A 14,693-nucleotide genomic window follows, 5' to 3' on the forward strand; every position below is an offset into this window, starting at 1 on the left:
CGGCAGCAGCGAACAACAAAGCCACCCACGCGGCCGCCATGCCAGCGATTTTAATTGCTTTGCCCCCACTGATGGTGCCCGGAGGCTCATTACGCTGCTGGCGATGAATGAGGGCCTGAAAACGGAGCTTCGTAATTGCAGTGGGTCGAAGGCAGTGGGGGCTTTCATTGGGGGGTGGATTGATGGAGAGGCTGAGCTCTGCCCTCCAAGTTTGGGCTCGTGGAGGGAGTCTGGGGGACTCTGGATCAGCCCCAACGCAGGGACCTGTCTCTAAGTCACGCCATGTCCTTGTCACTGCATAACCCGCCGCTCCCGGGAGGCTTTGTCTGCACCCATGGGTGGCCTCTGCCAGGCTGGCGCTGAGAGGATGCTCCGAGGCACAGCGGGGTGTGCCTTGGTGGATTTGGGGTGCCCGGTGCCGGGCTTTGGGCACGCCACGGGGAGCAAGGCTCGATGGCTTTTCCACCTTTAACCTGTCCGCTCAAGCTGTGGTTTGCTTTCACCAGCTCCTTTCCCAAAGCGCGGGGGCTGCTTGGGGAGTTACCGAGATGTTTAATACCACAAGCAGTGGCTTTTCCTCCGCTGCCTGGGCTCTCCCCTTGTCGTGGCACAGCGCTGCCAGTCTTTCTAACGGCCCTGCGCCAGTACCGGCAATGCTGTGCCGCGATGGGAAGGCGTCGGGCGCTGCTCTTTGTTCGGCGCGGGGATGGTTGGGCCCCTGCTCCTCTCCTGAGCCTTCCCTCTCCCATATGGTGCCCATTATTAGACGTGTGCACCAGCCTCGTCTGACAAGGAGCTTTACAGGTGTCGCTCGGATAACGATTCACACTCTAACGAAGGTGGGAAAGATGATTAGCTGGCTTTCTATCAAACCGCACACGGCATCAGCTGTTCCTGGGGGTGGGGAGGTGGTGGGGGCTGTGGATGTGTAAGGACACGTACGCCGGGAGCTTGGGGAGCCCGGGCTTTGTCCTGCCTCTAATTCCAATGGACTCTCAGGCACCTCTTTGTGTGCCTTAGTTTCCCCAGCTGTAACAGAGAGATGTTGTTATTGCTTTCCCTTGTAAAACACCCTTTGAGCAGCTGATTGAGCTCCTGCATTAGCAAGAGGTGATTTAGGCAGGTCTCTTGGCAGCTGGGCTGCCGCGGGAGAGGGCAAGGGAGCTGTTAGAGTCGGGGCTCTCGGGGGACAAGGCGGGGGGGGAGAGGTGGAAACATGAATTAAATGAACCCCCTGGAAGCGGGGATGCGGTGTGGTGTGTCTGGAGTGTGGCCCGCAGGCTGCGAGAGCCCCGTGGCGTGGGGAAGGGCTCTCTGGTGCCGGTGTGGCGCGGGCAGGGCTTGCTCCACGCAGATGTGTCCGTGCCCTCCCCTGCCTGCGTCGTGCTGGGGGGGGGGCCCTTGGGTTTTTCCTGCTGAAGTATTTTAAATAACGGCTTGTTTAGGTCCCAGCATCCCTGAGTCCAACACACACACCGTGCACCCCAACCCCTGCGAGCCAGCAGGACTTTTTCTCCAGCTCTTTCCACATCTTGAATTTTGTTGGAGAGAAGGGCAAAAGAGAAAATGAGGATAAAATGAGTTTTTCTCAGCTGTCCTTTGCTCCCGCGAGGGGAAAGCAGGGCTGTCTCGCGGTACATCTCCCCGCGTCAGGCTGCGATCTGAGGGTGAGCCCTGCTTTGAAAAGTGACAGAGCAGAGAACTCCCCGCAGGGCTGAGGGAAACTGAGGCACAAGAGGTGTCTGGCACCCAAACCACCCTCGAAGCAGAAGAGGTGTGAAGGCAGGGTGCTCAGCCGAACTCCTCGTGCCCTGCCAGGGTGCGATCATCACCCAGGCACCGCAGCAACCCGCCTGTCCCGGGACGGGCCCCCAGAGCAGCGGGCAGAGCCGGCGCTGCCTCTCCCCGAGCTAGCGGGGCCGGCGGGATTATCTGCTTAGCTGCACCATCTGTTCGCCAAACTGCCATCATTATGTTCAACTTGGGAAGAAAACGGCCCCTACAGAGAAGCAATTTGTTCGCTGACTAAACCTTTCAGGCTCTCGCCGTCCGAACCTACCCTCGCCGCTGCACGGGCGAGCTCTCCGCTCGCGTCCGGCTCGCTTAAACAATCTGCGGGGAGAGTGGTGGAGCGCAAGCTGGTCGTGCTGGTAAATGGGAGCGGGGAGGGCGCAGGGCTCCCCTAATCCGATTACAAAACATAACAGCCTTTCAGAGGGGCCGGGGGGGTCTGGCGAGGGGAGGAGGAGGGAGGTCCATTTCACACCCGACCCCTACGTCTGGGGGTCTCGCAATGATCTCACTGGAGGGGCTTTTCTTCCTGTCGCAGTGGGTTGCTTTTGAAACGTGCTGCGAGGAGATCAAAAAGGGGAAAGGGGCTGCCTGGGAAAGAGGAGGAGAGGGCTGGGAAGGGAGTGAGGTGGGAGGGGGGAGAGCAGGACTGGGGGTGATGAGTGGAGCTCGGCACCCCCCTCGCTGGGGCACGGGCCCTCGTGCTGCTTCTCCCTCTTGCATGTCCCTCCCCTGCGACGTGGCACCGGGGAGCGGTGCGTGTCACGGGGACACGGGCACGTGGGACGTGTCCTCCCCTACAACCTGCGCGGGGAGTGGGGTTGGGGTCTCTGCACGGAGCGGGGACAGCAGAAACCCTCCCCAGAGCCTGTGGTGGCAGCAGGAACGAGGCCCCGTGGCCCATTTCCCTGTGTTTTGCCGTGGAAATTAGGTGGCACAGAAGCATTTAGCAAATGTGTGGATGTCACCAGGTTTTCTGTAATGAACAACTGAAACTGGAAAGTTAAAGTGGTGGTTTGACTTATATCAAAGCGAGAAGTTTAGAATTTCTGCTGTGGAGCAATGCTTCAGACTCCACATTTTCTCTAATTTGATTTAATTCCTTTTAGAAGGGATAAAGAGCCCTGTTTAAAAGTGACTTTTTGTGGTCAGACTACAACGAAATGGTTTTTTTTTTTTTTTGCATATTTGATGCAACCATATAGAAAAATAATCTGTGTTTCAACAGGAGCAGATATTTAAACAAGATGATCCCAAATGTGGCCACTTTGGGTGGGCAAACCGCTCGCCTCAAACCTTGCCGTGCTGATCCTGAACCCCCTGTCCCCTCTGAGTGGCATGGGGCTGTGGCCCCCTCCCCGGGGGACAGCGCTGGCAGCTGGGGACACTGCGCCCACGGGAACCCCACATGGCGAGCGCCGGAGTCTGGCACCGGAGGTGTGAAAGCATCTGGCAGTCGCCCCTGGGCTCGTGGGAGGTGGGTCCCCCCCAGGCCTCCTCCCACCGGGGACCCCCAGCGCAGCCACCATCACCCTGCCAGGAGCCCTTTGGGGCTGTGCCCCTGCTCTGGGTGCTGTAGGATCCCCCCCTTGGTGCTCCAAGCTGCTCATGGGCAGGAGTTTTGGGGGTTGCTGCCCACACGTGGGCAGGCAGGCAGGGCAAGAGCCGCTCTGCGGGGCAGGGGGCATGTGGAAATGGGGTGCTGGGGGCTGCCAGGGGTCCTGGAATGTGGGGGGACCTGGGGGCTGCAATGACCAGGGGAGTATCCCTCTCCCAACGGGGCTGAGTGTTGGGGGGCACTTTCCTGTTTTGAGGAGGGGGCTTTTTCTTGGCCCCAGTCCCCAGTGCAAAGCAATGAGTGATAAAGGGAAGGCGAGGGGGTCGCCCCTGTGATGGGGACCCCAGTGTCACCATGGTCCTGCCCCTGGGTGCTGGCACACTCTGGTGCCTCAGGGCAGGGGGGACAAAACAAGGATGAAACCCACCCCATGGACATCAACTGTTGGGGTGAAGGGGGGTCCTGGGGGCTTCACTTTCCTTCTCTCTCAGCCAGGAGAGCTGGGCAGGAGCTGTGGGAATTCACCACCAAATCCTGAAGCCACAAGAGATCAATGTGTTTTAATTGTGTGCAAAAGTGCCTGTAGAAAGTCTCTGCTGCTCCCTGTGGAGGCTGGTACACCCCGTCCCCGACACAGCCCCCCTTGTTGCCTTCCTCTCTTTGGAGAGCAGTAGATGGGGAAACTGAGGCACAGAGCAGAGAGGGGAAGTGGCTGAGCCAAGTCTGGACACCCCGAGGTGTCCCTGGAGCAAAGCAGGTCACTCCCACAGCGAGCACCTGTATATCTGCAGCACCTCTTCACCCTGCAAGGGCCCGGGAGCACCCAACAGCCCCCAAAACCTTTGGGTCCAGGAGTCAGCTCCCACATGGGGCCAAGCCTGGGCGTCCCCTGAGCAGGGTGCTGGGAGATCCAGGCTGCCAGACGCTGCCCGGCGCTGGCGGTGCTGGCGGAGGGTTGAGGTGCAGGACCTCACCAGGGAGGGGTCGGGCTCCTCAGACCAAGGTGCTGGTGGCTGGCTCCTTTCTGCTCACCCTGCGGTTACATCCGTCCTCGGGCACCTGTGCCAACGCAGAGACACGGAGAGGGGCAGGAATGGGCCCTGCTTGGGGCAAATCAGGACTTGATGGGGGGGCCTGGGGGGTTCGGTGAAGCTCTGTCCCACCCGCTGCAGGAGGAGGGAGGGTATCGGCAGCCGGGGAAGCATCCAACCCCCGCGGCTGCCTGAGCCCCCTCAACCCTTTTTATTTCTACCAGCAAACCCCCAGCTTTACCTCCCAGAGGACCGTGTCTGCCACGTCCCGCGTGTCCGGGGGAGACCTCAGCCCCTTCATTTTCAGGACGGCTCCTGAGGACGCCGAAAACCGGGCGAGGGCGTCTGAGAGCGGGGCAGCCGGCCCAGCTCGGCTCCTCTCGCCGGGCTTCCCCTGACATCTAGCGGCAGCTAGCCGGTGGGCTACCGGAGCCCCGGCCCCGGGGGGGCAGCTCCGACCCCAACCGCGGCCCTGGGGGCAGCCCCGACCCCGGCGCCGGGGGGGAGGTGTGCAGCGCCGAGCACCGCTGGGCTCTGCCCGCCGCGGCTGATGGCGAGGGTCCGCTTTGGGCTTGCTCCTGGGTTTTTCCCCCCAAATCCATCAATTCTCCTGCCCCTTGTCACCCTCCCACCGGAGGCAAAACTCACCCGTGAGGCAGCCCCCGAGCGCGGCGAGCAGCAGGGTGACGGGCAGGGCGCTGAGCTGGCAGAGCGCCTGGTCCGGGGCTGTCCGGCTGCCCTGGGCCACCAGCGGGAACACGAGCTCCAGCCTAGGGATGGGTTTTTGGGGAGCTTGTTCCCCCAGGCAGGGAAACGGGGAGCTCTGCTCGTGGCTCTGGGTGATGTGCTATAAGGGGGTGCTGGAACAAGGGGGCATCCCCAACTTCAGGGGTCGCGGTGGCTCCAGTTTGGCGCATGGAGCCGCTGGCACCCCCGATTCTGGCCCATCTCACCTGCCACCGTAAGCATCTGCAGTGGCCAGTGCCGCCAGCAGCGTCCCCAGCAGGGAGCCCAGGATTCCCGGCAGCCCGTGGACGTTCTGAACCCCGCAAGTGTCTTGGATTTTCAGCCTGGAGCGTAGGACGGGCTGGGGGGAGCGTTAAGGAAAAGCCGGGGTTCGGACGGGGGATCTTTGCCCGGGGAAGCCGCACCACGGCTTGGTGTAGGCAGGTTTGGGAGCTGCGGGTTGGCAATGTGGCCTCCTCCAAAGCGAGGTGGTCCCCTGAGCTGTGTCCTCAGCTGTCCCGAGGCAACTCACCGTGAAGAATCTGAAGCCAAGTGGAGGGATCAGACCAGCCAGAAATCCAGCAATGAGGGCACCAAAGGGGGTGACCAGCATCTCCCCGGCCATACCCATCATGGCCACGCTGGCCAAGGTGGCATCCTGGAGCTGAACCTGATGGAGCAGGACATGGTCAGGGGAATTGGCTCTGTGGAGGACATCAACATGGGGCTGGGGAGATTTGGACTTCCTCAGGGATCAAAATGGGTCTTAACGAACTTAAGAAAGCCTAAGGGAGTGATTCATGCTCATCGTTGCTGTAGGAGGGGACGTGAGCAGTGCATGAGATTTGGGTTTGTCCCAGGAAAGGACCTACCATCCGCAGCGTGCCCTCCGTGTGGAGGACAGGCCAGAGCACGAAGGTGGCCAAGGTGCTCGCCGCCAGTGAGAAGTAGGTGTTGAGCACTGCCCAGGGCTCGGCGGGGTCACGGGCGGTGGTGGCTGAGGAGAAGCTGGGCCAGAAGATCCACAGGAAGATTGTTCCTGCGGGGAAGGGGAACAGGAGGGTTTGGATGCTGGAGATCCTCATGGGATGCCCCATGCATCCCTCATGGGAAAGAAACTTCTGGCTAGTGCCAAGAGACGTAAGTGGCCACACCAGTGGTTCAGGCTGGGCACAAGGAAAAGCTTTTTCCTGGAGAAGGTGGTGCAGCTCCAGGACAATCCCCAGGGAGGTGGATGGTTTGTAGGACTCTTGATCAAAGCCTCAGCCACACTCTCCTGGTGTCGGCGACACTCCTTCCACCACCACGTCTATGACTCCAGCGTTGTAGGGTTCAAGATCCTTACCAACCACACCAAAGAAATCTGGCTGGTGCCCCGTGTCCTGCTGCTCCTTCCTCTTCTCCATATGAGGCTCGTGCAAGATCCGTGAAACCATCAAACCGAAATAAGCGCCGAAGGTGTGAACGGTCAAGGAGCCCCCGCTGTCCCTCACCTGGTGAGTACAGAAAACCTCCGTGCAGGAAGAGGGGATACGGGATTTGTCTCTACAGCAAGGCAGGTCTTGACACGAGGAACCTAAAACCACGGTCACCCCCTTTCTTCCCCCCCCCCCCCCCTCCAGTCCGTGACTCACCCCCATGAGACTGAGCAGGATGTATTCGTTGAGGGTGAAGAGGGTGACACCCAGCAGGGTCAGCAGCAGCAGCTGGACGGGGTTTACCCTGCTCACAACGGCGCCGGTGGCGATCAAAATGGCTGCGGCGCAGAAGTCAGCGCTGACCATGCTGGGAAGGAGAGGGAAGGCGTGGGGCTGGACCCTGCACTGCCAGGGGGGGCGAGCGCTGGAGCTGGGGAGCGCAGGGCTTGGGTGAGGGGGGACAAGAGCTGAGCCTACAGCCCAGCCCCTGCATCCCAGCGCTCCTGCAAGCTGAGCGGGACAGCCCGAGCCTTGAGGTGTTGGTGACGAGGGGACAGCTGGGCTTGAGGCAGGCGGGGGCCAGCGAGCCCCCCTAAATGCCTGGCTGTAACACTGGCGGTACTTACATGGCCCTGCCTAGTGCGGAACTCAAAAAACCCAGAAGCCTGGTCCTACTTGTCCTCACAATCCTCCTCCAAAGCAGAGCTGTGAGTTTTACAGAGGAGGGAGCCAGTGTGCCAGGGCTGGACCTGCGACGACGACAGCCAGGCAGCAGAAGCTCCCTCCTGCCTTACCTCTGAGCTCCCACGTAAATTTTGCCATTCAGGAAGAAGTATAAAAACCCCTGGATCAGTACGGCCCACTGGATGGCGAAGGCCACGATGAGGATGCTGGTAGCCACACTGCCCGGCCCGTAGCGGCTGAGGAAGGCCACCAAGAGCCCGAAGCCGAGCAGAGATTGGAGATGGACATCCCGGAAACCTGGCAGAGGAGAGGCAGAAGGACGGGTCTGGAGGTGTCGAGGGCAGGCAGCCACCCTCCTGCCTTCTGGTCCCCCCAGGGGGCTCAGACACCCCCTGCTCTAACGGGTTTCAGGGAGCTGAAGGCTTCAGGGGTATAAATCAGCCTTTCTCCCGCCTCCGTGTTTCTGGAACCGTGGTGGGTCTGGCCTTGGATCACCCTTGGAGATCTCCAGCGGAGAGCAGGAGCGGTTGGTGCTGTGCTCGTGACAGGTGAAGCCGTCCCCACCTGATGTGGCCCCCGCCACCCTTCACAGTGACTCCCAGCCCCCCCATTCGCAACTGCCCTGTGCCGAGACCTCGGTATGTGCACGAGGTTCACCCCGCAGCCCAGAAACCTCTTGAGGTGGCTGAGAGCCGTCCACACTCATTACACCAGCGTGAAGGTGGGTCTGAGACATCAGCCACCCCCCAGGACCCCTCTGCTGTCCCTGAAAACATCCCGACCCACTTCACAGGACAAGAGGACCAGAAGGGTGGACAAAATGGGACCAGTTTGGTACCGATTGGTGGCAAACCAGAGGAAGGGAGACCTGATTCTTGCTTGAGCTAAACACCCTTTGCACCCCTGGGCTGTGCTGAGAGCGCTGCCTGTCCTTCCCCTGAGTCACTGCCTGCGCTGGGTGGGGTTACGCGGGCAAGCGAAACCGGGAGAACCTGCCTGCTGCCTGCTCAGCTCCCCTCCCTCCGCCACGGCGCTCCAGAGGCTCCTTTGCAATCGCCCTTGTCTCAGAAAAGCCGGGGTCAGCCCCTCATCCCCCAGCCCAGGCTGAGTTTCACGGCCATGCCTGACCCGCAGGAGGATGTTCCCGGTGGGGCAGCCCCTCAGCCCCACGTCGGGTGCTGTGGCAGCACCGAGGGAGATGAATCCACCATGAAAAGGGCTCGGAGTGAATCCCTTGGCACTGCGGCGGGTCAGTGGGAAGTTTTGCAGACCCCAACGCGCCAGGAGCGGCTGCCGTGCTCCCCCCTGAGGATGGGAGGCCAGTCCCAGCGCCAAGTGATTCCCTCTGCTCTCCAGCTGCCAAAATCCATGTTCTAGACCCAAATATCCCTGTTTAGGGCCTGGCTTTGTCCAAGCACGTGGGAAATCCTTGCAGCACGTCTGCTTTCCACCCTCCAGCCCCTCCTCAGCGGGGTACACCGGTACACCAACCCCACAGCTTGATGTTTTACTCTGGAGTCCAATCTGGAGCAGGATGGTGTGACAGGTCTGCCTGGACCAAGCACGGTGACATCCCGTGCCACCCCCTCAGCAGCACCTGGGGACCAGGTAGAGCCACTCCCTGCACCCACTCGGGGTTCGGGTACTCACGGGGGTGCTGAAAACCCAAGTCCTGGCTTCTCCAGCTGCAGTTCAGCTTCTGGGAGCAGAGGCCAAGGCTGCTCTCTGGACTGTACCGGACAAAGACGGCGAAGAGGAGGATGGTGAGGATTTGGAGGAGGAAGCACAGCCCGGAGAGCCGGAGCCTCGAGGCAGCCGTGTGCTCAGGCATGTCACGGGGCGGTTGGGGCAGGCAAAAACCCCCTGAAACCGGGAAGACACGAGGAGAGACGCGCTGGGGCTGCAAACTCCGCCTGTCAGGGCGGCTGCCAGGTCCTGCCCTCACCTCGGTCCTTCCCACGGGCCGGGAGCAGGACGGTGCTGCCAACACGGAAACCCCAGGCTGGCCACTCCTCGTCTTGGTTTTGTCACATCGGGTGGCTCAGGCCATTGTGCAAGGGAAGCACATGAGGCTTTTAGTGTCAGCATCTGTCTCAGCTGGGCACAAGAGGGTCAGGATGGGATTTGGGGTGCTGAGAGCTGGGCGGTGCCCAAGGTTTCAGCTTGTCTGGAGGTTCAGCATGGGAGAAACGTGATGGTTGGGGGGATCGGGTGGGATTTGGGGTGTTGGGAGAGCTGGGGGACACTCGAGGTTTCAGCTTGTCTGGAGGTTCAGCACAGAAGAAACGTGATGGTTGGGGGGATCGGGTCAGACAGAGGAGATGGGGGGGGCGCATCGCAGCGAGCACTGACCTGCTGCAGAGGTGCGGGGCTGCAGCAAGTTCAGCAAAACCGGGTTTAAACTCCCTGGTCAGTAGGAAAAATGCTGGTTTGGGGGCGGGGGGGCGGTGGTGAAGAGGTTACCTGGGGGGCTGCACTGGGGAGGAGGAGAAGCTGAGAGGTGAAAAACAAGGGTGAGGAGCAACCCGCGCCAGGAGAGGTGGGGGGGAGATGGAACACGGGGGTTTCCTTTGTTTTTCTTTGGCTGCTCCAGCTTTTGCAGAGGTGTTTGTAACGCACCGAGAGTGGGTACGAATTCCAAAAACGGAGAGGAAGAGAAAAGGAGCCGAGAAGTGAAACAGCGTGTGTTTGGGAAGTGACTCGGGTAACTCCCTTCCACGGTGCCCGGCCAAGGCATGAGCTCAGAGCGGCAGCGTCGGGCCGGGGTCATGCCCTGACGCCAACAGGCTGGGGAAGGGGAATGAGTCACTTTTGGAGGCCCCAGTGAGTGTTGTGCTTCAGGCTGTGGTTTTGTGAGAGCGGAGGGGCGTAGCTATTGCCCTCACTTGGGAAAAATGCAACAAATGACTCAGCTCCTTCATGGTACCACGGAACTGGGAAACAGCATCCTCCAGCCAAGGAGCCCTGAGCTGCTGCCCAGAGCCGGGTGCTGCTGGGGAGGGGGGGGTGGAATCAGGATCTGCTTTTGCAGCCGTGGGCATGGGAAGTGGGATGGGGGGAGCTCAGGGGTGCTCTCTGAACAGCCACGGACCCACAGAACAACCGGCATGCAGTGCTGCTGTGGTTCAGCCTTTCTCTGCGTGGGGGGAGCAAAGCTCTGGCCACCTTTTGCTCATCACAGTGAGCCAAAGCGCTGACCAGTTAGAGCTGGGAGAGGCTCGGAGGCTTCCAGTCCAGCCTGGTGGCATCAAAGTGAGGGCAGGTTACTGCATTAACCCCTCCATATAAGCAACCAGATTGGAAGAGGGGCCAGGACCCTTGGGGAGCAGGCTGGGGGCGAGGGGCCGGGGAGCCAGCGCCCGTCTTGGTGCCACTTAACCCCCCCCGCCGCCCCGGGGTGGTTTGTTTTCGGTGCCGTGCGTGCCACGGCGAAGCCAGGATCACTGTGTCCTTTGGTGCCGGGGACAGACGTTGCTTGTCTTGTGTTTCCTTTGCGAAAAGCTTCCTCCACCCTTGGAGATGGACCCTGGGGGCGGGAGAAGATAAGAGAGCCCAGAACACAGCCCCATTGTGCGGCCCTGCTTTGCTCCCGGCCGCATCCCGGCCCCAAGGTGACCACGGGGAAGCCTCTCTGATGCCTTTTCGCAGGGCAAGATAAATCCAGGGGGATGCAAGAGCAGCAGGGGAACCCCCCCTGCACAACCCACGGGAGCCCCAAAGGATGGGAGCGGCATCCCCCCATCGAATACTTGATGGGGGGGTGTAAAATTAACCGTTGCCCTGACGTCTGTGGGAGCAGCGAGCACCGTCCCGGCACTGGGGGCTGATGCTGAGGGGAGACTTTGCCGGCCCAAGGGGCTGCTGGAGCCCTGGGCTGGCATTTTCCCTGAATTCCCCGACGCTGTGGCCCGCAAATAAAGGGATGTTTGTTAGCCGGGCGCGCTGTGTTTTGCCGAGCAGAACAATAAAGAGAAAGACGCTCACAATGGGAAATTGTGCTTCCTCCTCCCCGTGCGTTCCTCGGGGAGGTGTTGGGGGGGTGGGGGGGGAAAGAGAAGAAAGCGGGAAGAGACGGTGACAGGGCAGGGAGCGAGGGCACGGCCGGCGCTCGCCGCTCCCGCGCACCATGGGAGCGGGCACGAAGGGACCGCGGGGCCACGGGGCTGCGGGGACACGGCCCGTCCCGGGACGGTGACAGGGCAGGGGCTGGCCGGGAGGACCCACTCGCCACCCCGCCGTGTCCCCGTGTCCCCTCTTCCCGGCAGCACTGTAACACAGGTTTGACGTTTCCAGAGCCTTCGGCCTCGCAATGGGGCGGCCGTGACGGAGACGGGACGCGGCGGGCGCCGGGGCAGGACGCGCGTGGGAGGCGTTGGATGGGAGCGGTGGCTCCTCGAAGGACACGGCCGGGGACGGTAAGAGGTGTGGGGTGCCAGCGAGGAGGGTTGGCACGTTCTTTTGGCTCCGTGTCCTGCGAGGGAATCCTGGCCTATGGCACCTACTGCTGCGTGGGGAAGTAGGAATGCTGGGAAGAGAGGTGGGTTGAGCGGAGGGGACAGCGGGGGGACACCGGTCCTCATCACCTATGGGTGGAGAGCTTGAGGCGGGGTCTTAGAGGGGGGGTCTCCTGCTGGGTTTGGGTGTTTTGTGCACCCTGTCCCTTTGTGTGGTAAAAATCAGTGAGCCCCCAACAGCTCAGGGTCACCGGGCAGCCCCATGGCAACCCCGGCAGCAAGCACTGCAGATGCCCCCTGCCACATCCCCCGGTCCCCACCGAGGCCAGGGTACGTCCTGCTGCATGTCCCTGACCCCTGCGCTTCTCCCCCCCAGGCACCATCCTGCCCCCAGCTCTGAGGATGCATCAGCTTCTCCTGCTCGGCTCTTTGTGGCTCTTGGCGGCATCCCCGGCATCGAGCATCTTGCAGCGGCCGACGGGGAGCCCAGGTAGGGAGCAGAGCCCGGGGGGGAAGGCGGGAAATGATGCTGGGGGGGGGGGTCCAGTCAGGGCAGGGGCTGAGCGGTGGACCCCAGGGGTTGCAGGAGAGGGGGAAAGGAGCCAGCATGAGTGATGGAAACCCGACTGGAGATGCCCAGGAGGGTTAAGGTGTGTTGAAGGATGGTGGGGCCGCAGCAATGCTCCGTGGTGAGCCGGTGCTGAGGCTGCTGGGGGGGTTTGCCGCAGCCCCCCCCCGCCTGCAGTACCTGCTGGAGCCCCTCCACACCACGGTGCACACGCAGCGAGGTGCCACGGCCACCCTGCCCTGCGTCCTGCGGGCCCTGCCCCGCAACTACCGGGTGAAGTGGAGCAAAGTGGAACCAAACAACTACCGGGAGAGCATCATCATCATCACCAACGGGCTGTACCACAAGAACTACGGGCCGCTGAGCCCGCGGGTGCGCCTGCGGCACAGCCACCGCTATGACGCCTCGCTCACCATCACCGACGTGGCTCTGGAGGACGAGGGACGCTACCGCTGCCAGCTTGTCAACGGGCTAGAGGACGAGAGTGTCTCGCTCATGCTGCACCTCGAAGGTTGGGGCTGGGCTCCCTCCTGGGGATGTGGGGGAGAGTGGGGAGGGGTCCTGAACTGGACTGGGGGTCCACAACTGGGTGCTTACACCCCTCATGTCCACTGTTGCAACGCCCCGTGCCCCAGCTTTATCTGGGGATGATAAGCCAAAGCCTCCTTGGGGAGAGCATCTCCTTCACGCTCCTTCCCTGCCCCTGTCCCCCCAGGTGTTGTCTTCCCCTACCAGCCCAGCAGCGGGCGCTACAAATTCAACTACCACGAAGCCAAGCAAGCCTGCGAGCAGCAGGACTCCCGCCTCGCCACCTACCAGCAGCTCTACAAAGGTGAAACATCCCCAAATAAACCTCTTCTCTGCCCCAAAACACAGCTCGCTGGGCAGGGGAGCGGGGAGGAGGAGGGAAGTGCCAGTGCTGAGCCACCTCTTGCCCCTGCAGCTTGGACAGAGGGTCTAGACTGGTGCAACGCTGGCTGGATCCTCGACGGGACTGTCCACTACCCCATCATCAACTCGCGGGAGCCGTGCGGCGGCCGCCTCCTCCTCCCAGGCGTTCGGACCTACGGGGCCAGGGACAAGCAGAAGGACCGATTCGATGCTTTCTGCTTCACCTCCGCTCTTCAAGGTAGTGCCAGGCTCCCCTGTCCCTCCCAAGGTGCCACCAGCGAACCTTGATACCCACCCAGCTTGGCGTCTGGGCTGGCGTTGTCCCCAAGGAGGTCATTTGTGGGGGCTGCTCACCTGCCACGTCCCCGTTCATCCCCAGGCCGGGTCTACTTCATCCGGGGCCACTTGAACTTCAAGGAGGCCGGGCAAGCGTGTCGCAACCACGGGGCTGCCATCGCCAAAGTGGGGCAGCTCTACTCCGCCTGGAAGTTTTCCCAGCTGGATCGTTGTGACGGGGGGTGGCTGGCGGACGGCAGCGTGCGATACCCCATCACCACCCCCCGCGAGCGCTGCGGGGGGCTGCCAGACCCCGGCGTCCGCAGCTTCGGCTTTCCCAGCAAGGAACTACGGACCTACGGCACCTACTGCTTCGTGGGGAATTAGGAACGCCGGGAGGAGAGGTGGGCTGAGCGGAGGGGACGGCGGGGGGACGCTGGCCCTTGTTACCCGGGCGGAGATCTTGAGGCAAGGTATGAGGGGGGGTGTCTCCTGGTGACTTCGGGTGGTTCATGCATCCTCTGACGAAGTGATAGAGCTGGGTTTGGGTGCTCGGGGCATCCTCTGACAGAGCTTTGGGGCTTGTTGGCTGTTCAGGCCTTGCTGGAGAAGCCAGACCCATTGCTGGGCCAGGAAGGGGCTCTAATCCAGCCCCCCCAGTAGGCAGCACAGGGTCCCCCTTCCCCAACCCCAGCGCATCCCTCGCCCCATCCTCGCTCCCCGCAGCCATGAGGACTCTGCCTGGTGCAGACGAGCTGGAGGGCCGGGCATTAATGAGCATGACTAATGGAGTTTCACCTTCTCAATTAATAAAGCGACGGTAAAGCTGCATGGCAAAGCCACGCTCTCACTTGTCCTCTGCCCCCCCGGGACCGTTTGGCCTCTTGACGAGAAGAATTTGACAAGGACTTCCATCTCACGCAGCACTGGGCGCCGCCAGCCGCCCTGTCCCGGGGAGTTATCAGTGTTCCTGGCACCACACACCGGGAGTTTCTGAGTTTTGTTGTTTGACACCGCCAGGGTGAGCTATAAAAAGCACCAGAGCTGGCACAGCACTGGGGGAGAAACAGCGTGGGGAGATGCCAGCGTCCCCTGGCACCGGCAATCGGTCCCCCACCTCCCACGTGTTTGCCCGGAGCCGCACCCCAGCCCGAGCCCTGCCTCGTCCTCAAGGCCAGGGACACTTTGGGCTGGGCCTCCTTGTTTCGGTTGTCCCTGTGCCCAGACTGTGCCAGGGGCTCCCCGGCTCCACGATGGGTGCTGCCACGCTCCCCGTTTAGGGGCTGTGCAGCTCTT

At 61.8% G+C, this 14,693-nt stretch overlaps 2 protein-coding genes across 5 annotated transcripts; one reads left to right on the forward strand and one right to left on the reverse strand.

The window, feature by feature from the left end:
- Positions 1–3,812: 3,812 nt before the first annotated feature.
- RHBG (Rh family B glycoprotein) lies at positions 3,813–9,091 on the reverse strand. Of its 2 annotated transcripts, none has more exons than XM_074929076.1 (10): positions 8,859–9,091; positions 7,319–7,505; positions 6,741–6,891; positions 6,452–6,599; positions 5,979–6,145; positions 5,639–5,776; positions 5,334–5,467; positions 5,029–5,150; positions 4,622–4,695; positions 3,813–4,408 (listed from the first exon to the last, which is right to left on the reverse strand). In XM_074929076.1, exons 1-10 carry the CDS (start codon positions 9,037–9,039, stop codon positions 4,343–4,345), a joined length of 1,368 nt encoding a protein of 455 aa, XP_074785177.1. In that variant the 5' UTR covers positions 9,040–9,091; the 3' UTR covers positions 3,813–4,342. The 2 variants fall into 2 exon arrangements, with proteins under 2 accessions (XP_074785177.1, XP_074785176.1); XM_074929075.1 differs by having other exon boundaries at positions 3,813–4,449.
- Positions 9,092–11,307: 2,216 nt separating this feature from the next.
- HAPLN2 (hyaluronan and proteoglycan link protein 2) lies at positions 11,308–14,428 on the forward strand. 3 transcript variants are annotated; one of them, XM_074929072.1, is made up of 7 exons: positions 11,637–11,745; positions 12,039–12,152; positions 12,391–12,741; positions 12,946–13,062; positions 13,174–13,359; positions 13,501–13,801; positions 14,213–14,428. In XM_074929072.1, exons 1-6 carry the CDS (start codon positions 11,700–11,702, stop codon positions 13,782–13,784), a joined length of 1,098 nt encoding a protein of 365 aa, XP_074785173.1. In that variant the 5' UTR covers positions 11,637–11,699; the 3' UTR covers positions 13,785–13,801; positions 14,213–14,428. The 3 variants fall into 3 exon arrangements, with proteins under 3 accessions (XP_074785174.1, XP_074785173.1, XP_074785172.1); XM_074929073.1 differs by lacking the exon at positions 11,637–11,745 and adding an exon at positions 11,308–11,623 and having other exon boundaries at positions 13,501–14,427; XM_074929071.1 differs by having other exon boundaries at positions 13,501–14,428.
- Positions 14,429–14,693: the final 265 nt, after the last annotated feature.

The sequence above is a fragment of the Athene noctua genome, chromosome 29 (genome assembly GCF_965140245.1).
Source record: "Athene noctua chromosome 29, bAthNoc1.hap1.1, whole genome shotgun sequence".
In the NCBI taxonomy this organism is placed as follows: Eukaryota; Metazoa; Chordata; class Aves; order Strigiformes; family Strigidae; genus Athene; species Athene noctua.